The sequence below is a fragment of the Bos grunniens genome, chromosome 18 (assembly GCF_055505025.1).
Source record: "Bos grunniens cultivar Pamir isolate PY7600 chromosome 18, Bosgru_T2T1.0, whole genome shotgun sequence".
NCBI lineage: Eukaryota > Metazoa > Chordata > Mammalia > Artiodactyla > Bovidae > Bos > Bos grunniens.
The window spans coordinates 22,064,327-22,086,679 of NC_141182.1; the positions used below are offsets into that span (position 1 = coordinate 22,064,327).

The window sequence follows — 22,353 nt, forward strand, 5'->3', positions numbered from 1 at the left end:
TTCTACTTTCACATATCTTTTATCGTTTCCCCTCTTTATAAAATGGTGTTAAATCTACCTTATCAGAGCACATAATTTTTGCTGCATACTATTCTCCATCTTGTTGCCCTAGAGTTAGCTACAGGCAGTGCTTACCACCAGTCTTTTGAACAGTTTCATCATTTGTCTTTTAGTTGGACCAAAGCGGTCTTTCAGTAGATTCCTCAGGAAAGATTTAATAGTACAATACTCCCGGAATTCTTGTCTAAAATTTTTTTTCTGTAAAGAAGCACATGAAAAGATATTCAACGTCATTAGTCATTAGGGAGATAGAAATCAAAACAATAATGATGGGGAGGGAGATGGGAGGGAGGTTCAAGAGGGAAGGGACCTATGTATACCCATGGCTGATTCATGTTGATATATGACAGAAACCAACAGAATTATGTAAAACAATTATCCTTCAATTAAAAAAAAACTATAATGAGATTCTACCCCACACTCATAAGAATGACTATGAAAAATTTAATATTTTGAGTCTTTGCAAGTGTTGCAAGGATGTGGAGAAATTGGAACCCTTGACTATTGCTAGAGGGCTTCCCGGGTGGCGACTGCAATGCAGGAGACTTAAGAGATACAGGTTCAGTCCCTGAGTTGGGAAGATTCCCTGGAGGAGGGCATGGCAACCCACTCCAGTATTCTTGCCTGGAGAATCCCATGGACAGAGGAGCCTGGTGGGCTACAGTCCGTAGGGTTGCAAAGAGTCGGACATAGCTAAAGTGACTTAGCATGCACACCACTGCTAGTGAGGATGTAAGATGGTTCAGTTGTTGTGGAAAGCAGTTTGCAGTTCCTGAAGAAGTAACAGAATTGTCACATGACGCAGCAATTGCTCGTCCAGATTTACACCCCAAAGAGTTGATAATAGGTACTCAAACAAATGTTTGTACCAAGATGTTCACAGCAGCAATGTTCACATTAGCCAAAAGGTAGCAAAAATCCCAATGTCCATCAATGGATAAATAGACAAATTGTGGTTTTTAATACAATGGAATATTATTCAGCCACAAAAAGGAATGAAGTATTGATAATGTTACAGTGTGGATGAATCTCAAAAACATTATGCTAAATGGAAGAAACCAGACACAAAAGGTCACATATTGTATGACTCCATTTATATGAAACATCCAGAATAGGTGTGTGCATGCTCAGTCATGTCTGACTCTTTGTGACCCCATGGGACTGTAGCCCGCCAGGCTCTTCGGTCCATGGGATTGTCTAGGCAAGCATACTGGAGTGGGTTGAAGATCTGCCTCCAGGGGTCTTCCTGACCCAGGGATAGACCTGCATCTCCCACATCTCCTGCATTGCAGGAGGATTCTTTACCACTGCACCACTTGGGAAGCCCCAGAATAGGTAAATTCATAGAAACAGAAAGCAGATTAGGGGTTGCCACGGGCTGGGGAGAGGGCAATAGGATATAAACGCTTACTGTATGCAGGATTTTATACGAAAGTGTTTTGAAACTAGAGATAGTGGTTACACAACACTGTACTAAACGCCACTGAATTGTTCATTTTAAAATAATTTTATGTTATGTGAATTTTATCATAATAAAAATCGATTTTCTTAGCCAAGTTGGATAAAAAAATAATCCTTGTTTTTCACTTCATCTGAGTTTTTTGATCAGTATTTTACGACTGTCTTGTGAGTTGCTCTTGCAAAATCTAATGCCAACCAGATTTTATTTTCTTTATAAGTGTTATTTTTTTTTTTTTTTTTTTGGCCTGGGGGACCAAAGGATATTTTTTTGTTTAACCTTAATGTTTCCTTATTAGGATATATTTCAGAGTTGACTGTTCTGAAGTAGTTTTCGTGCCTGGTGGACCCTTTCAATATGTAGATTCAGGTATTTAATTTCAGGAAAACTTAATTTAAGTTTGCCTGTCTATATTGAAACTATCATTTTCTCACTGGTTCTACCTATTTCTTTAATTTTCTTGACTCCTTTTACTTCTATCCACTGTCATCCCTGGTCTATTCTCAGCCATATTTATTTTCTCTTAGGTACATTATAATTTAGTCATTTCAAGATTCATTTTGTTTTCCCTTCAATTTCTTTCCTAACATCAGTTCCCATTTTATAAGTTCCAGTTTGTATAGTTTGAGTTTTTAAACCCCCAATCTGTTTTTTTCCTATCTGCAGTTCCTTTCTAAATTTTATTTAATTCATGTTGAAATACTGAATCAACATTTTCTTTTGGCATCAGGGCTGGTTTTATTTCTTCTGGAGTTTTGCATCTACTGAGAAGTTTTTTTAAACTTACAAAGTTGAAATATAAATTCAGAAAGTAAATAGCTGATAACCATACTTCACTTTTTCCCCCCACCATCTTAATCCACCATAGTTAGGAATCTATCACATGGTAGGGTATATCACACCACTTACCATAAATCATGTCACCCTTTTTGCCATTTGATGAGTGAGCAACCCAGCTTCAGAGTCCCATTGTGATCTTCTGCTTTCTAGGGCTATTCCTGGGAGCTACCCTTAGCCTAGGTTCCTCCAAAACAGACTTAGCGACTGAGCACGCAACTTTATTTGGGAGATGGTCCCAGGAAGAGGAAGGAGGGCCTGGGAGGAGTAAAGTAGAAGGAAAACGCCAGTGCAAAGTTGTATTTCCAAGTTGCTCACCTCTGTAAGTGGTGGGACTTATTCTTTTTTTTTTTATTTTTAAACTTTATATAATTGTATTAGTTTTGCCAAACATCAAAATGAATCCACCACAGGTATACATGTGTTCCCCATCCTAGACCCTCCTCCCTCCTCCCTCCCCATACCATCCCTCTGGGTTGTCCCAGTGCACCAGCCCCAAGCATCCAGTATCGTGCATCGAACCTGGACTGGCATCTCGTTTCCTACATGATATTTTACGTGTTTCAATGTCATTCTCCCAAATCTTCCCACCCTCTCCCTCTTCCACAGAGTCCATAAGACTGTTCTATACATCAGTGTCTCTTTTGCTGTCTTGCTGGAATCCTATAGAATGCCCTTCAGGGTTTTCCATCTCCACTGGCTGCTGACTCCTATTGGTCAAGAGCTTCCCTGGGGAGTTAACTTTGTTGGTTGTGAATAAAAGATGGAGAGGAGAAGATGGAAATAAAAGATGGGAAGGAGAATGTGAGGTAGGGCCCAAGAAGTATTTCATACTCTTTTTCTAATGACTTCCAATGTTTCAGTAAAGTAATCAGCTCTCAGTCTTAGTGTGGTCTCTGACTTTGAAGATTTTCTGTCTTAGGTTTTCAACAGTTTCTCTACAGTGTGCCTCAAATAACTTTATCAAACTTGAGCATATAGGATTAATTCATTCTTCTAATTGTGTCTTATGCATAGTCTGGAAAATTCTTAGCCATTATCTCTTGGAATATTGAATCTGATTCTCTTTTTTTTTTCCCTCTTTGGGACTTCAATTATGTGTACAGGCCTACTTAGTTTTATTTTACTGTGCTTTGCAGATATTGTGTGTATGTGGCTTTTTTTTAAAAAACAAACTGAGGCTATATTGATCAAATCTTTTGACTTGATAATTTTCCCAAGGTGCCATTTTCCCAACAAGATTTCTTCATTTTGTGTCTGTGTCACATTTTGATAATTCTCATATTTCCAGCTTTTTCACTATTATTTTATTTGTTATAGTGACCTCTGATCAGTGATCTTTGGTGTTACTATGCAAAAAGATTATGGCTCACTGAAAGTGCAAATGATAGCAGTTTTTAGTAATGAAGTATTTTTAAATTAAGGTATGTACATTTTTTTAGACATAATGTATTTGTACACTAAATAGGCTGCAGTATACTACAAATATAACTTTTATATGCACTGGGAAATCAAAAACTTTGTGTGACTTGCTTTATTGTGATATCCACTTTATTGCAATGGTCTGGAATCAAACTTGCAATATCTCCAAGGAGTGCCTGTATAACTTTCCATACAATCCAAGGTTTATTAACTGCTCCCTCTTTTTTTCTTCAGTATTTTCCATTTTTCTTTCCATGCATCCAAATGGATTTTTAATTTTTTTTAAGTTTCCTAAGTCTCTCTTCAATTGTGTCTGATTTGCTGAATATCCACTTAATGAATTCCAAGTTCATGATGAATTTCATAGACAATGATCCCATTATCTGAATTACTTATGTGTGTTTCAAGTCTGTTGTCTTAGTCTTCAGTCATGTGGTCTTTTCTCCTTATGTGCCTAGTTAATTTTATATGTGTACCAAGCACTGTATGTAAAAAAAAAATGTAGAAATATATAATTTGCGTCTGGGGTATTTACTGGGGCTCTTAGTCTTTGGTGGACCCTGGATTACAATTTTTATTCTTCAGAGCCCTGTGAGTCTGCTGGAAGCTCTATTCAGCTTCTGAACCTGTTACCCATGCTTTCAGATTGGAGCTGCATCTAGGAGAAAAGCAGCCTTTGGGGTCAGCTCACTTTCTGGGCTTTCCTCTGTTCCCAGATCTTGTTCCTATAATTTCTTACAGCTTATGTAAAATGAACTTCCCAAGTTGCTCTTAACAGGAAGGGTGATCCAAACTATCAACTTTACCATTCCTGGGGTAGAACTCCATCCTGCTGAAAAGTTTTCTCATTGTTTCCTTATGGAAAATGGCTGTAGGATTCTATTTTTAATTAAAAGTTGATTTGGATTTCCCTGGACTAGCCAAGGCAGAGAATCATCTGGGTGGTTTCTAAAGACTTGTTAAGTGTGTCCTCTATTGCTGTTACAGTGAAGTGCAGTTTTAACAATAAATGACCTTCTGTGGGGCTTCCCAGGTGGTGCTAGTGGTAAAGAATCTGCCTGCCAATGCAGAAGACATATTAAGAGACACAGGTTTGATCCCTGGGTAGGGAAGATCCTCTGGAGGAAGGCATGACAGTCCACTTCAGTACTCTTGCCTGGAGAATCCCATGGACAGAGGGGCTAGCCTCAGATGGGCTACAGTCCATACAGTCACAAAGAGTTGGACATGAATGAAGTGACTTAGCATACGCACACACAGATAATGACACCATCTTCTTTCTCTGGGGCCCGCAGTTTCAGCTGGTTCCTTCTTTATTTCACTATTATGCCTCCAAGGGAGACCTCCCCTTTCCAAAATGCCCCGTTCTCTTCCAGAAGAGGTGTCTTTCTAAGACTGCTGCCTCTGGTCCTCTGCATTTCCAGCCCCTTCCATTCACTTCCCCAGTGACCAGTACTTTGATTCACCAAGCCTCAGACCTGTTCTTGGTATTTCCTCTCTCAGGTGGACTGTCTCCTGGGAGAACCTTAGTTGATATCATCTGTGTTCTGCCACCACCAGAATCGTGTCACAGGTGCTTCTCTTATGCTTAACCCTTGCCCTTCGCACCCTCTGCTGTGGGCTTCTGAGCTGATGTTTATTTCCCTCACTTACACATAAAGTGAAGTTTGTAGAATTTTCTTCTAGTTATGTTGTAGGACTGGGTTATTTCCTGTTGTAGTAGAACCCTGAACAATAAAAACACATATTTTGAACTTTTAGATGAAATTATTTTTTAACTAGCCTTTTGCTATTCAGTTCTAATTTCACTGCATTTTGTTCAGAAACAAATTCTAAGATTTTGATTCTTTGGAAAAAGAGACTTCCTTTGTGGTTGAGTACATGGCTAATTTTTCTTTGAATGTTTTACATGCACTCTATATCCATTTGAGTTTAGTAATCATACTGAATAAATCTAGACTTTTTCTTATTTTTGATATATCACTTTCTTGAGAATTAAACTCTATTAAAACCCATGTACTCATTATAGTTCTGTCAGTTATTGCTTCATGAATTTTGAGGCTATATTGTGAAATATTTACTGTATATGTGTGTAAATATATGTATGTGTGTGTATATATATATATTTGTGTGTGTGTTGTGTGTGTGCTGTGTGCTCAGTTGGTAAGCTGTGTCTGACTCTTTGTGACCCCATGAACTGTAGCCCACCAGGCTCCTCTTTCCATGGCATTTTCTAGGCAAGAGTACTGGAGTGGGTTGCCATTTCCTTCTCCTGGGGATCTTCCTGAGCCAGGTATTAAACCTGAATCTCCTGAACTGGCAGGTGGATTTATAGCATGTGTGCGTGCGTGAATGCAGGTGGATTCTTTACCATTGCTCCATCTGGGGTGTGGGGGTGTGTGTGTGTGTGTGTGTGTTCAAGTTGGCTACATCTTTGACCTGTTGTTCCCTTAACAGTATAAAATCTTTGTCTCTTGTTTTCCACATTGCATTAGATTTTGTCTGATATTAAAACTGTCACTGTACCTTAATGTTTTACATATTTAATGCTTCTATCTCTTGTTTTATAGCTTTTCTTTCCTCTCTTGGTTAGAAAAGTCTCCCCAGGGGAGGGAGGAGGGAGGAGGGTTCAGGATGGGGAACGCGGGTATACCTGTGGCAGATTCATTTCGATATTTGGCAAAACTAATACAATATTGTAAAGTTTAAAAATAAAATAAAATTAAAAAAAAAAAGAAAAGTCTCCCCAGTCTTTAGGCTGTATTGTAGTCTCTAAGTTTTCTTGCAAAATTTCTCTTACTTTTTCTGTTGTTAATGCTGATGTGTAAACTATGACAAAACACATTTATAGAATATATAGCTTGATTTTTAATGACACATTTCCTTAAAATTTCTTAAAAACACCTTATGTTTCAGCTTCTTATCAGTGATAAGAGCTTTCTGAGTTTCAGCTTCTGTTACTTCACTGTAAAAAGGTACAAGAAGCAAAGACATAAAAATTAGCTTGCTGTTTCCTTAGTTTCATAATGGCTAAGAGTGCCCCTGTTATGTTAAATTAAGAGAAGACTTAACACAATGAAATGTTTTGGGAAGGCCGTTTTAACTGTCATAGACGCTGGTATCTAAAGAAGTGCTTCGAGTGGGAATGTAAATTGGTACAGCCACTGTGGAGAAGAGTAGGGAGGTTCCTTAAAAACTATAGAGAGACTTACCATATGAGCCAGCAATCTCACTCCTGGGCATATACGCAGAGAAAAACCGTAAAGACACATGCGCCCCAGTGTTCACTGCAGCACTATTTACAACAGCCAGGACGTGGAAGCAGCCTAAATGTCCGTCAGTAGAGGAAGGGATAAAGATGTGGTACATGTTTACAATGGAATATTACTCAGCCATAAAAAGGAATGAAACTGGGTCATTTGTAGAGATGTGGACAGAACTAGAGACTGTTATACACAGTGAAGTAAGTAAAAAACAAATATTGTATATTGTTGCATATATGTGGAATCTAGAAAAATGGTATAGACAATCTTATTTGCAAAATAGAGACACAGATGTAGAGAAGAACAAACATATGGACACCAAGGGGGGGGAAGGGGAAGTAGGATTAATTGGGAGATTGGGATTGTCATATATACACTATTGATACTGTGTCTAAAATAGGTAAGTAATGAAAACTGACTATATAGCTCAGGGAACCCTACACGGTACTCTGTGGTGACCTAAATGGGAAGGAAATCCAAAAGAGGGGATACATGTATACATATAGCTGAGTCACCCTTGCCGAACAGTAGAAACTACACAACATTGTAAAGCCACTATACTACGATAAAAATTAATTTAAAAAAAAGATGTGGTTAGAGCACAAGAAAAGAGGAAGGAAATACATGCGCTTTGACTAATAACTAAAAATGAGCAGGGGGATAGACAGGTGGGAGGAAATGTCAGCAGAATATAGGTGTGAAGAGAATAGAGGACAGAAATATAAAGATCAACACGTACATCTGATTTAAAAAGAAAACTGATGACATTCAATGGGAGAGAGCTGATTCTGTTATGGGGATGAGAAAGGCGCATCTCAATAAAGAGTGAGAAAGGGCAAAAAGCAAGGAGAAGCCCAAAGGCATCTACCACAGAAAAGAGCTCAGAGTCTGAGGCAACCAGGTTTTACTTCAGAAAAACTGAAGGAGAAACATGGTTTAAATATATGAGTCAATGTTACAGGGAAAACAAGAAGGGCAAGAACAAAAGGTGCGACGGCACCAGGAACACGGGCCCGGCTTCCCAGGAGGTCAGACTGCCGGGTGCAGTCCACTGGTGGTGCTTTGAAATGGAAGTGAAGAGTCTAGCTTGTAAGATCAAAGAGATTGGGATGAGGAGATGTTTTCTCATTCTGAATTTTCAGATTTTGAAACACTTGTTTCTGTAGCTTTGATATTTTTTAGCTTTCTGGTTGACCCGCGGGTTGTTTTTGTTCTGAACAAAGAGGATGGAAAGCTGCCTTTGCTCCCATTCATGGATCTAATTAGGCATGTTGCCCAATCTGTAATAAATCATGGGTTTAGTTTTTCTTTGCTAAGGTGGTCAGAGGCCTTCAGGCATGAGTGACTTATTAAAATGTACTCTCATAGTTGGGGATGAATGATCATCCTGGTATTGTCAATCACTCAATAATTTTATATCCCCGAAGCTCTCCCTTGGTTATTCTGTACTACCCAAAGATGACATTTTATTCTCGTATTTGTTCTTAGACATGATTCACATTTTGCGATATCTAGAGCATAAGGAAATCATTCTAAATTCAGCAATTGTGCCAGTTTGACGAAAAAAACTTATTTTCCATATCCACAGAAATGTTAATCAGATTCTTGTTAGAACATGTGTAAGAAGTGGTTTTCATTGTCACAGCTCCTGATGTCAGATTACTAAAATAATTTATGTTTTGTTGTGGGAACATGGGTGCAGGCAGAGCCTTCCCAATCACACGACCACTCTCGGCCCACACGTCTTCATAATACACAGAAATTATTTGCATTTTGTGGTAACGAGCGAATGGCAGCAACAGCAGAATTTCAACGTGGCTGTTCTTTATTTGATTAAATATATTCTCTATTTATTCTTAAAAAAACTAATTTAAGTTAAACGGCAATAAACCATGATAATTTAGAAAACATGTTGAAACTGAGAGTGAAGAGAAATGTTCTCTACGTAAACCACACTGTAAACCATAAAACTTATTTTTGTCAACTGCTTCTCATGACAGTGGCTAGGAATCTGACATTTCTACTACAGTAGGCAAAAAAACATGTAAAATACACTCTCCCACATACCACATCACATCTCTATTTATATTTCCAAACTAAAAGCATTTCAGCCCCCAAAAGTGCTGAGTGTACTGTGTCCGTTTACACCAAGAGCTGTAAGTTCACACAGGCCTTACCTTAAACGGGTGCATTTGTGTGGCCAGGCCCCTCTACCCTCAAGCCATACTTAATGGATCAGGCCTGGCTCACCAAGAGAAAAACACTGCTCTTGATCCTAAAAGGTGGGGAACTGTTCAATGAACTCTGGTCAACACAAGACAAAATGAAAAGCTATTCTAGAAACCCGTCTAAAGCAGCCAGGATCACTTATCCACTTCAGGATGTGCCAGCAGTTATTCAACTACTTATGAAAGTGAGTTTTGTGAAAATTCATGTAGTTTGAGGCTGAGTATTTCAAAACTAGAAAAGGAATCTTAAGTTATGGTACATACGAAAATGACAGAAATGTGGCTAGTGCTCTGATGTCAGCTGAGATATATATTCTATACAGTTGACTAGATCTCAACAGATTTATAATAAAAACTTCCCCTTTCCACTTCGAGATCATAAGAAGTCAGCACAATCCGGTCTTATCCCTACAGAAAGGGCATTTACTTTGGGATGTAACGTTTTAAAACAATAATACAAACCTCCTGGGAGAATACCACAATAAATGTCTCAAAAACCACTCAGTTAATCCCAGGGTATAATCCGGCTGTTTTAAATTACTGCAGGGAATATTACGGGCCTTAATGACACTGTAACTGCTTAAAGCCAAAGAAAGCTAGAAAGAGAGGCCAAAAAGATGAGCTCAGAGCCAGCTGAAGTGACAACAAACATGTGGCTGTTTACTAGGGTTGGAGAGGTTTAGTCTGCAGATGTTTGTGGTCTCTGGAAGGCTTCAGAGGAATGAGTTGTTATGAAGATTTGCCGAGTTTGATGAGAGCAAGATTCTTCTTGGAGATGGCAGGCCCCAGACAGGGAGGCCCAATGGTAGAGACAGAATTTATAGATTTCTGTGGTCAGATCATACTCTACTGGTTCCACAATGTACATCAACAAATTAATATTGTACGGATGTCATTTCAAAGCCTCTTAAAGACGAGAGTCATTATTGAAGCCATTAGAGCACAGATGGTTCAAACTATATGCAGATATTCATACTTGCATTTTTGCATTATAGCTGCTTTTTTTTTCTGTTGAACTGTAATGAATTGTCTCATAATCTATTCCATCTTCTTGCCATTAGCAGGCTTTGAATGTTCACAAATAGGAGCAAAGAACTCATTTTCCAGAGCTTTAATCACACAAAGAGGGAATGCCTAATTCTCTAAATGAAATGGTCTGTGATCACTGAAGCAGAGATTTAATATATCACGGCAAATTAGGTAGATTTTAATAAATTACTTATCTCTCTGAATACTTTACATATGCTTAAGAAGGAACATAGCCTGTTTGCAAACAGTGAAAACCCACAGCCTATAAAAATCCTTTGAAGAAAATGACAAATAAAAAAGTAAATTAAAAAATGAAATGCATTATATCCTAGACCTCTAGAGACAATTCCTTTGCAGCATTGATTCACAGCTCCATTAAAAATATCAATTAAATCCTTCAGTGAGATTGAGTAAAAGCTAGAAAATTAACTTTCTGAGCTGCTTTTCAAGGATCTGGTTATCCAGATACACCCGAGCATTGTACAAGCTTGATGTAAATTTTTAAAAAATGATAAAAAGATACTCCTTTCAGGTCTAACTAAGCATATCAAAATCTGAGTCATATTTTTAGTATTTTCCTTCTCTGCCATAAGCTAAGTTTTCAAAGTGTAAATTTCATGTATAAATATTTCTTCTTTATATGCACACATCCCTGGATCCATATGAGCATTACAAATATCTGAAAACAATACAAATATTAATAAGAAAAACTATACTTTTTAGGAAAGAAAAACAAAACTTGGAGTGATTTAATAAGTTGGTGCCAAGTCTTATTCTTTATATTTAATTGATAGAAACGGCATGCATCAAAGAAAATGCATACTGAGCTTTAATGTGCATAAAATGGATATTAGCATTTTAAAGAGGAAAATTAACACATTAATCCAAGTAATTTTCATATAGTGCTTCTAATAAAATCTTCCCAGTATAAAACTCTTAATGAGGCTAATCATAGGCATTCCATTTAGTGGGACAATTAGGGATAACATAAAAGTATTTCTTTTTCAGAGGTTTTCTAAGATTTATGCTTTTTTGCTTATTAAAAATAAAAATGGGAATTGCGTTTCAGTTCTTCATAAGGAAATGTTGAAAATGCAAATAGACTTTCTCATGTTATCATGTAGGTATAAATTATTGAGAAGGTGTTGCCCACTGTGGAGAACTTAAGTTCTCAAGGGGTGGCAGTCATGGGAAGAAGGGAATAGAAAAATAAACAAATGAAAAAGTATACAAAACATGAACACTTCAAACCCCGGTCCTCCCCGCCCCAGCTTGCTATGAATTATAGATTATATACACCAGAGTAATTACGGAAACCTCATCTAAGCGCTTTCATGTGAGCATTTACTCAGGAGTAGGAGATGCCTCTGGAACAGTTTCTTTCAAGCCTCCAAGTCATCTCTGAATTGCTCGTAGACAGACCGTAGGGCATGGAGTGCTTCGACTGTTACCCTGAGCTTGCCAATACCTCCACCACTTGCTCTGGCATCCAAAACTAGGGAGAGAATAGCAGAAAAGTGTTAATATCATTCAACAGATTTTTCTTGAGATAAGCCTAACTGAAATAGTAGTCGAAAAGATGAAAACAGCTCTATAAAAGTCCAAAATTCACTGGTATCAGAAATCTAAGAATTAAAGTTTGTCATGTGTGTATGGGGAGAAGGCAATGACACCCTACTCCAGTACTCTTGCCTGGAAAATCCCATGGATGGAGGAGCCTGGTAGGCTGCAGTCCATGGGGTCGCACAGAGTCGGACACGACTGAAGCGACTTAGCAGCATACATATTTCAGAGGTATGGCATGTAGGCATGTATGAATACACACTGCTTGTAGAGTTAAAACTAATTATCTGATCCTGACCTTTACCTAGTGGAAAGGCTATAGGATAATGATTCCCACATAGAAATCAGAATTTCTTAGGAAGAAACAAAAAGTCTTAAAAGGGATCAAGATATGACAGTGAAGAATTTGTTCTAACATACAGTGTTAGCAAATCACAGAATGGCAACCCACTCTAAAGAAATTATGTGATCATAATTTGGAATGCTTATTTATCTTTCTAAAGAAAGCATTCCATTTAAAATAGATTATATGTGGGACTTGCCTGGCGGTCCAGTGGCTAAGACTTCTTGTTCCCCATTCAGGGGGCCCATGTTCGATCCTTGACTGGGGACTAGATGCCACATGCCACTAAGGGTTTGCATGCTGCCACTAAAGATCCCATATGCTACAACTAAGACGCAGCAGAGCCAAATAAATATTAAAAAACAGATGATATGTGAAATGAGAAAAAGTTAAAATGGCAGACCCAGAATCTTAAGGTCTATGGACTCGTTTTGAGGATCTATGAACAGATGTTGCAGGAAAGGAGATGTAACATTTTTGAGTGTCAGTGGGCTTCTCTGGGAAGGAGGCATAGCTTTCAGTGGTGTGCCAAAGGGAGATTGTTTGATCATTCTCTGAGTTCGGGGGTGGCAGTGAAATGGGCTGCTGATTCAGACTCCACCTTCTGTGAACAGGATACTTACTAGTGATTTAAGGCCAGAATTTTGGACCTGGTAAGTCTGAGAGCGCTTGGGAGTCTATATAGTTTCTTTTGTTTTTGTATGTGTGATTTTCTTGAACTTTTATTGTGTGTGTGCTTAATTCCAAGAAAATTTGTAAGGAAACCTTCATATAAAACTTAATATACAAAGATTTAGGTAGAGAAATGAGCAGGAAGGGAGACTTGGGGGCACAAGTGGTCCCCAGCACACAGAGGAGTCGTCACCTCTTCTTTGGGATGTTTCACGTCTGTCTGGCAAAGCAATAAAAACCTGACTCGACTAGTGTTTTAATTTTCTGACTCTTTCCCAGAACAAGGCCACAATAGCTGTCGACATCAGGTCAATATGGTCATTTGTGGTCTTGCAGGATGAGAAGATGGTGTGTGAAACAGAAATGACTGGAGAAGAGATTAAGAATACAAAGCAGAGATAATTTTGATCCTTTTTGTCTCTTGGTTCTGGCTGTCTTTATAGGATTTAGGTTAATATTTTAATCCTCTCATCTATTCTTCTATGCCTGCCAAAGTTGTGACATGTATATGATATGTATGTGATATGTACAGTTTATAAAATTTCCCAGAACAGGTTTCTAATTTGGTTACTTGGTCTAACTTGGTTAATTATTTGGCTTGATTCTGAATTTGGAGCACTTGATGCACATCCAGGGCAAGCTTGATGGCTGAATTATGCTATAAGCAGAGTGCCTGGCACTTAAGAGGTCCTCAGTTAAGTGTTCACTTAATGCACGAATCAATGAGTTAACAAACCATTTACATTCTTCTAGCTGTGGATGGCTCTGCTGACTTAAGAAGTGAGACTAGGACTCAGCCTCATTGCTCCATTTATTGTACAGCTCAGGCCATCCCTGATTATTATTATTAAAGGTCTTGATTTCGTAAAGTACAATTCCTTCAGCAGATTCTAAATGTGTTATATAAGGATAAAGAGTAGAAAATAGGCATTGGTGGGACTCACACCTGGTGAGGTGAAAGTCGAGGAGCAGACTTTTTGTAAAGAATCCCTAACTCCACCCTGAATGCTGATGAGAAGCAAGTGACCAAAATGACTCAGAGTTATTAGCTGTGACTCTATCACCAGACTGTAACATTGAATTAAAGAGAAGCCTTGCAAAAGACACTATAACGATCACTCAGAATAGCATGCCTTAGCTGAAGTGAGGCTTAACAGCATGAGGCTTCTATAAACAATATTAAAAACAATCCAGTGGCCAAATTACTGTCACACTCCCCAACCCCCCCATACTAACAAAATGAGTAATTCCTTATGAAACACAATTAATTATTTTTAAATTTCTGTTGACTCAAAGGAAGGCAGAGAAGGAGGGGGATGCAGGGAGAGATTCCAGCTTTAGCAGAAAGTCAGCTTGAGTTGCAAAGGGTTCAGCTAGTGTGTGACTCAACATCTTTGCAGCCAGCAAAAAGGTTTTAATAAAGGCTTTGGATTTCAGCAATTGCTGGTGGTACAGATTGAGCAATACTTCCACCCGTACCATCGATATTTTGCTCGATGATGTCTCTCCCTTCCCGAAACACGTCAGCGAGGTCAACGTTAGCGATGCCAATGTCCTCACACTCCAGGTCCTGCTCGTCCTCAGGAGGGTCACTGACCACAGTGAAGCGAACACTGAGGAGGGTAAGGACAGAGAACATCACCAGAAAGTGAGAAGGAGACCACCACAAGCGAAACAAGACTCCCGAATGGGTGTGTTTTAAAAATCACAAACTGTGACACTTCAAAGTTTTCTATCATTCCAATAAAAAGAAAATTGTGTTAGATAAATTATTCTATGAATGATTAGTGCACACCCAGACTTCACATGAACACTAATTCACTTTTCTCAGCACTGATTACCATTTATCTCTAGAATCTGAGAAAATTACTAGGCGAAGAGAAGAACCAGATGTTCACTCTATTACACAATTATCTGATCATATTTTGACATGTCTACTGTTGAGGCTAAAAGGATCAAGTGAGTCAAGACCATGGAGGTTAGGGCAGTGTTTTCAACAGAAAGGTAACATTTTCTATAGAAACGCACAACTTTAGAGTTTCTACTAAGCAGCTTAACCAACTGTGTTCTATATATTCTGATTTATGTTAGATAAATGCTGTAGTTCCGCCCAACAGCTATATGAAATGTTTGTATTACTTCAGCAATCTTTTAACTTACAATCATAGCATCCAAGTTTTATTTTACTTTTAGACATATAATTGTAGGGTTCTGATGGAACTGATTTGAATTAGTGGCTTGTGTTGAGGCCAAACACGGATTGACCAAATGACAGGAATTTACAGTTAAGTAGTCTTTTGATATGTCTTGGCAGCACAGCTTAAACCATGAATCCTTGTAAACTACCATATTAACCATTTTCAAAATGTATCCATCCCAAATCAGATGCAAACAAGAAACTTGTTTCTTAGATAACATTCTTTGGTAAAAATCTAAGTCTCTGAGACATTGTGCCTTGAAAAATAGGCACAGTTAAAATCCTTTCCAAATACTTACAGGTAAACATGACAATATTTTAAAATAATTTGCTAAAAGTATTCAACATTTCATTTCTTTACTAAGTCTCTGCTTTTTGGCTAGCAGTACGTTTTGTTCAGGAAATAGAAATCCCTTAAGTTGAAACCAAAGGTAATACCTATTTACACAATAACTGTATAATTATGAAGACTACAGAATGGTCTGCAAAGTGGGTGAGATGGATATTTTATATGATGCATAAAATAGAGAAATTAAGTGGTTAACAACAAAGCCCTACTGTACAGCACAGGAAACTCTGCTCAGTGTTGTGTGGCAGCCGGGATGGGAGGGGAGTCTGGGGGAGAATGGATACATGTCTGTGTGTGGCTGAGTCCCTTCCCTGTTCACCTGAAACTGTCACAGCATTGTTAACCAGCTATACCCCAACACAAAATAAAAAGTTCAAAAAAAGATTAAGTGGTTAAGGGCATCCATTTTGGGCTCAAATTTCTGCCTTACTATTTATTAGCTGTGTGACTTTGTACAAATTACTTAACCTCTCTGATCTCAGTTCCCCTATGGGTAGGACAGTAATAATTCATTTGGCTCTTGTTAAGATCAAATTAGACGATACATTAAGCAGTACCTGGAACATAGTAAGCACTGAATAAGTGTTTGCTCTTTTATTATTATTATTTTTAACCTAGGTACAGTTCCTTAAGCCTCTCCATTTCTAAGGGGAGAGAAAAAGAAGGCATGGGAAAAGCTTGTTTCAATAGAAAACAGAGACACCCAAATTACCCAATGGCTATATCACTCAAACAAGAAGAATAATGATGAAAGATATTGTCCTAAAATGAGTGTGCTTAGAAAAGCATGAATTAGAAGTGATATTTGATGCACATTTTATACCCACAAGACTTACAGAGAAGACAGAGGCTACAAGATTATAATAATAATGTTAAATGTTATCCTTAAATAATGTCTTATTTAAGGATAACATCTATAACTTTACAAATGCAGACTACAACCTCCACTGAATATATGAGAATTCTGAGACAAAAAGGGAAAAAAAAAAAGCCTTCTAAATGCCAACTAAAGGGCTAAACATTAGAAAAAGCAATACTTCTGGTTTAAATTCTATCAAGAGCAAAGTGAGATATCAAATACAAAAATAAGAAATTAGTGTTAGGCTGAAAAGGGAAGAAGGTGCACTGAGACAGTTTAAAAACTATTTAGTTTAGCCTTGGTTTAGGCTAAACTGTATATACACATACATGGACTCATACGGACACATCTCATCTTACCTTGAACCCTGTCAGACAAGAGAGATGGAACCCTGCTTTATGTGCTGAAGAGGCTTCACTAACCAGCTTAAATGTCATCTCCTTGGATATGCCTTCATGTTGTTATTATTTTCTTTACTCCTACTTTTTTTTTGGCTGGGCTACATGGATCTTGAGATCTTAGGCCAGGGATCGAGCCCAGGCCTGGCAGTGGAAGCTTGGAGCCCTAACCACTGGACTGCCAGGGGATTCCCTTCATGTTATTTTCTATTTTAGCAGCTTGTTTAGCTTTCTCTTAGTACCTACTGTAATGCATAGTTGGTCGACTATACATTCCATGAGTGCAGAGACTTCCTCTTATCCAGCATTTTCGTTCCTGATACTTAGGTAGGGATCACAAATGTTTGTTGAACTACTATGTGAACTGCAAAACTGAAGTCCTAGTTGAAGACTGGCTGGAGAAGGCCAGCTTTGGGCTGGGTGGGCCTCAAGATTGAGACCTCAAACGTTGCTTGCTGTCATTTAGGAAACCAGAAGACACTGGAACTCCTTAGATCATTTTCTAAAATGACATTTCTGATTCCTTCCACATTCTGAAATACTTCCTTTTTATATGAAACCGGATAGAAGAGACTAAGGGTCACCTGTGAGTTTTACGCTGGATCTGCACAGTAGAACACTTGCAGGGAAGAAATGAAACCAAAAAGGAGCCTTAAGTCAGTAACAAAACTATGACTTCAAAGAATAGTTTTCAGACTCCCATTTCAATGCGTTGCCTCACTTCTAATGTGACGCTTATCTACTTGTAAATATAGCATGGGGCAGCAAGCAAAGGCGCTACATGTAATTCACTATATTATACAATGCACATCGTTTTATGTGTGTCAGGGAAGTTTGGTCAAACTTATCTAGCTGTGGCTGAATATGGTATCACCAGTTTACGAGAGGGATGCTGTCTGAACAAAAGCGTTCTCATAATCTAGGAGGTACTTGAAGTAATGTGACCTCAGAGTATTTATAAGAAGCAAGAACATTCACTGGAATCAAAACTGTCTTTTGCCTGTGGACAGATGTAAATTCTTTTTTTTTCTCCTTAAGAAAATGACACTGCCTCCCGCGATGGCCCCGTCCCTCCCCTGGCAGTCAGAGGAGCTTGCGGCTGGTGCTCCAAGGCCTCACTCGGCTGTCATCAGCCCTGAGTCAGTCACTTTGCACCTGCAGTGCCTTTTGCTGCGTATTTCTAAAATGACATGAACATTGGTGTCTCTGGGGGGCATTTGGAAATGTTAAGGGAAGCAATGATGGGAGAGTGGGAGTAATTATAGTTATTGTGGACTTCTTTATTTTTTAAAGCTCAGTTCTGGACAGTGATAACCTAGCTTGTTGACTGCAGAGAAGCAGGTGACACGGCCAGTGCTGTCTAATCACTAGTGACCCGCGGTGCCTGAGGGACTGGTGGTGTGTGAGGGGTCTTGAAAGAAGCCCAAGTATACAAAGTAAGTAAAACCTGAGTGATTATCTACCGTCCTGGGAAAAACACCAAACCTAGAAGTAATTAACAGGGTTTTCCTACTCTTTCTTCAGAATCAAGATCCAAGGAAACAATACATGTATTTCAAGGACTTAAAGAAAAAGCCACTGTCAGATCCTAAGAGCTAAGAATTTCAGTTTGCTTTCATGAAACAGAAGATTGGATGCTAGTTTGAAAGCTCTTTTGAAAAATCTAATGTTGTGAACATTCACTTCATGACCTCCAGGAAAGAGATGAACTTGAGACTCTTTCTCAGGCTGGGGCCTAAGCTCAGGTAAGGCAGTGAGAGGCTGTGTCATCATGGGCCATAAAGGCAAGGAGAAGACAATGGGGAGATAAAGGGTCCCCCTCCAGGCCAAGGGGGACAAGCCAGTAAAGGGGCACCACTGAAGCCCCACTCAGCATTCACAGGCAGCACTGAGATAACTCCTGAGACTGCATGGATGGGAGTTCACTCAAATGCACAAAGTCACTAAGATCATGTGCTTTTTCTCCTTCTCAAAAGGGTTTAACTTCTATATGGACCCAAAATGCAAAGTGCCCTGTTCAAATTGGCCGAAAAAGACATTAAAAATAACATGAAATGATGAATTATTAAACCCTGATAGTGATGTAAAAATGTCTAAAAGGCTGAGGAGCTGTTACAAGTAATATTATTATATACTTACTACTGCTCATCATGACTGCAGTGACTACCTACCATGCTGCACTTAAGCTCTTGTGTGAGGAGTTATTCTGTCCATCTAACATGCATCATCTCATTTAATCCTTACAACCACCCTATATGGAATTACTGTTTCCATTTTACAGGGGCAGAAAGTGAGGCACGGTGGTGGTCTGAGGTCCGACAGCTAGTGACCAAACAGGAAGTTATACTCCAGACACTGGGTCCAGAGCGCCCCCTCCTGGCAATCCTTGTTGGGAGCTTTACAGTCACAGTGGCAGTGGGGTACTTTATATACTAACTACACTGTACAGGTCTTTTGGTTTGCAGAGCTCTGTAGGATCTTTACAGCTACTTTGTATGATAGGCAGGGCTATGATATTTCTAGGAGGAAAGAGACGCAGAGAGCTCACATACTCGTTCAAGGACACAGCGAATGAGAGAAGTTGTGTTCTGCTTCCTTATCTCGTGCTTTTTTTTTTTTTAACCAAACCATGCTACCTTGTATAAACCATCAGGTAATTTAGAATGCTTAAAATATACCTTCTATTAGGCATCTCTTGTTTCAGCAGTATAGCTTTTAAGATGTCTCTCTTGGCCTGGTTGTTTTCTTTATCCATGTAGATCACTAAACCAAAAAAAAAAAACACCACAAAACTCACAGGAGGCAGTCACTCAGGAATATGCTACGTCAGTACCATTCTGTATTTGTATAAATACCTGTTTTTAGAGACGCGTGCCACCTTGCTTGTACGCCTGGGAAAAGAAAGCAGCGCTGGAAACCAGAATCAAATCTGAATAGTCATGTGATCTAATGTCATGTCACTGGCAGGCCTCTGTGCACACTGTCAGAGAAGATACGAGCAATATCTGAGAGTGCCACATCGCTGTCACTGCCTGTTAATGGCAGTGGCAGTCATGACAGTAAAAGCCAGCAGTCTTTATTGCTTTGTATTTGAGGGATTTACTGCATTTTCTTTCACCCAAGGAGAGAGTGATAATGATAATGTATGGCAGAGAGCTTGTCCTTCCTGACAGCCCCGGTAATTTAATCCTTCTTTCCTGCCACAATAAGAAATAAAAGAGGCATCCTAGTGCGTTGGGTTGAGGAAATCCACAGGCTAATGTTCGTTCGTGGTTGGGTTGGGGGTACGGGATGGACTTCTAGAGGGAGGTGGGGAGAGGCTTCTTTGGGTGTGAAGTGTCTGTGGTTTTAAAGGTACATGCTGCATGCAGGGATGTGGCTAGACTTTACTGAGCTGAAATATCAGATTAGATAACTCCTCTGAGTCCCACCAGGAAGAAGACGGTGAACACGTGAAAGTAAAGAAGTGTCTGCACTTTGGGAAAATGGCATCTTGGAGTGTGAACACTTCAATTTTCATCCGCTTATTTTTTTTCTCAGCTTGGCAGCCCTTCAGCCATACCTTAGCTGTGGAAGGAAGACATTTCTTTTTCAGATGCCATTTTGGAGTTAAAGTCTCTCTGGTGACCAGATCTCAATTTAGAGATTATCCCTCTATCACACACAGGGTGAAAGATACCACGACAATTCTAAAGCCAGGTTTCACTGGGAACAAACATATTTTATACTGAGAATGTTTCCCTGGACAATTTGAGTTCAATCTCAAATTATGATGCTATCAACTCATTTAATCCTTGGCTCAGTTGACTAAAAACTGAGGGCCAAAGACGGTACATGCCAGGCACTGAGTTAGGCACACATGCTGAGGGGCACAAAGGTCTGTGTAGGGGTGGGCTGGTGGTTTAAGAGAAGGAAGAACCAAGGTCAAACTACAGCCTTGAGCTTATTGTTCTTTGCACGATGCCGTACTAGTGAATGTGGCCAATTATATAAGTTACTGTGATTTACACAAATCGGAAAAGACAAAGGGTTCGTGTAAATTTTATAACTATAGTGTGTTACCTATCAATGCTAAAATGTCATGCTTTTTAAAAAAGTCATTCTCTTCCACTATGGGAAGAGCAACGGGGCCCCATTTTAGCCACCAGAACCCACTTGCCAACGCAAGAGATCTAAGAGATGTGGGTTTGATCCCTGGGTGAGGAACATCCCCTGGAGAAGGGAATGGCAACCCCCTCCAGTATTCTTGCCTGGAAAATTCCATGGACAGAGGAGCCTAGTGGGCTACAGTCCACGGGAATGCAAAGAGTCGGACACGACTGAAATGACTTAGCATGCACAGCACACCACATTTTATGTCTTCTGATGGGTATTTAGGTTGTTCACCGCCTGGCTGTTGTGAATAATGCTGTGCTGAACATGATGTACAAACTCTGTCAGAGTCCTTGCTTTTAATTCTTTTAGGTGTGTTTCCAGAGTATAATTGCTGAATCTTTGGCAATTCTATGTTCAACGTTTTAAAAAAACATCTTTACCACTGAATAATACTTTGGCTACCTGATGTGAAGAGCTGACTCTTTAGAAAAGACCCTGATGCTGGGAAAGACTGAAGGCAGAAGGAGAAGGGGACGACAGAGGACGAGATGGTTGGATGGCGTCACCGACTCAATGGACATGAATTTGAGAAAGCTCCAGGAGATGGTGAAGGACACGGAAGCCTGACGTGCTGCAGGCCACGGTGTCGCAAAGAGTTGGGACACGACTGAGCGACTGAACAACGGCACTAAAACTGGTAAAAACTGGTATAGCTGGGACACGTTTTGCTTTTGCTTCATTCAGGTGACTGCTGCTGCTAAGTCGCTTCAGTCGTGCCCGACTCTTAGCGACCCCATGGACTGCAGCCTACCAGGCTCCTCCGCATGGGATTTTCTAGGTAAGAGGACTAGCACACTGTATTTCCTAGTCTCTTAACAAAGATAAAAATAGTGATGGCCACCATTTAGTGAGTGACATTCATGTACTACATCCTACACTCAATATTTTGCTTACTGCAATCACATCTGTTAAGAACCATGCTGACCCACAATTTACAGACGATCATGCAGACCTAGAGAAGGTAAGTAATTTGCCTCAAGTAACATGGCTAGGAAGTGGCGGAGCTAGAATTTGAACCCAGGAAGGTCTGCCTCATGGCCTGCCTTCTTAACCTCCTTATTCCACATGAGGCCAGAAGTCTTCCTGTTGTTTAAGCTGCAACCATGCTGTTAGCACAGGCTGAAATGTGAGCGAGTTCCATCACTGTGTCAAGAGAAGCCACCTCACGCTCCTTTCACGCTTTCTTAAAAGGGATATTGCTTCCTTAAACCTGGTACCTTAACCAATGCTCTTGACTGAACACTTCCAAAAATTCCTTTCGACAAATAATAAATGCTGGAGAGGGTGTGGCGAGAAGAGAACCCTCCTACACTGTTGGTGGGAACGTAAAATGGTGCAGCCACTATGGAGAACAGTATGAAGTTTCCCTAAGAAACTAAAAACAGAACTACCATATGAGCCAGCAAGCCCACTCCTGGGCACATATCCAGAGAAAACTGTAAGTCAAAATGAAACATGCACCCAAATGTTCACTGCAGCACTATTTACAGTGGTCAAGCCACGGGAGCAACCTACACGT

The 22,353-nt window shown here is 39.5% G+C and overlaps 1 protein-coding gene and 1 long non-coding RNA gene across 6 annotated transcripts in view; one reads left to right on the plus strand and one right to left on the minus strand.

Moving 5' to 3' along the window:
- The window catches only part of LOC147353222 (uncharacterized), a 35,322-nt gene extending 16,898 nt beyond the window's left edge, over window positions 1–18,424 (plus strand). The window contains exons 2-3 of the long non-coding RNA XR_015145483.1: window positions 17,973–18,115; window positions 18,204–18,424. This is a non-coding gene — a long non-coding RNA (uncharacterized LOC147353222). The remainder of the gene's footprint in view (window positions 1–17,972; window positions 18,116–18,203) is intronic.
- The window catches only part of RPGRIP1L (RPGRIP1 like), a 96,102-nt gene continuing 84,858 nt past the window's right edge, over window positions 11,110–22,353 (minus strand). For 3 of the 5 annotated variants that reach the window (XM_086350684.1, XM_086350680.1, XM_086350682.1), the window contains 3 exons: window positions 19,358–19,442; window positions 14,356–14,489; window positions 11,110–11,793 (listed from right to left, as the gene is read on the minus strand). In XM_086350684.1, the coding sequence (XP_086206810.1) occupies window positions 11,681–11,793; window positions 14,356–14,489; window positions 19,358–19,442 (332 nt within the window). In that variant the 3' untranslated portion in view covers window positions 11,110–11,680. The remainder of the gene's footprint in view (window positions 11,794–14,355; window positions 14,490–19,357; window positions 19,443–22,353) is intronic. The other 2 variants (XM_086350685.1, XM_086350683.1) reach the window with 1 other exon arrangement.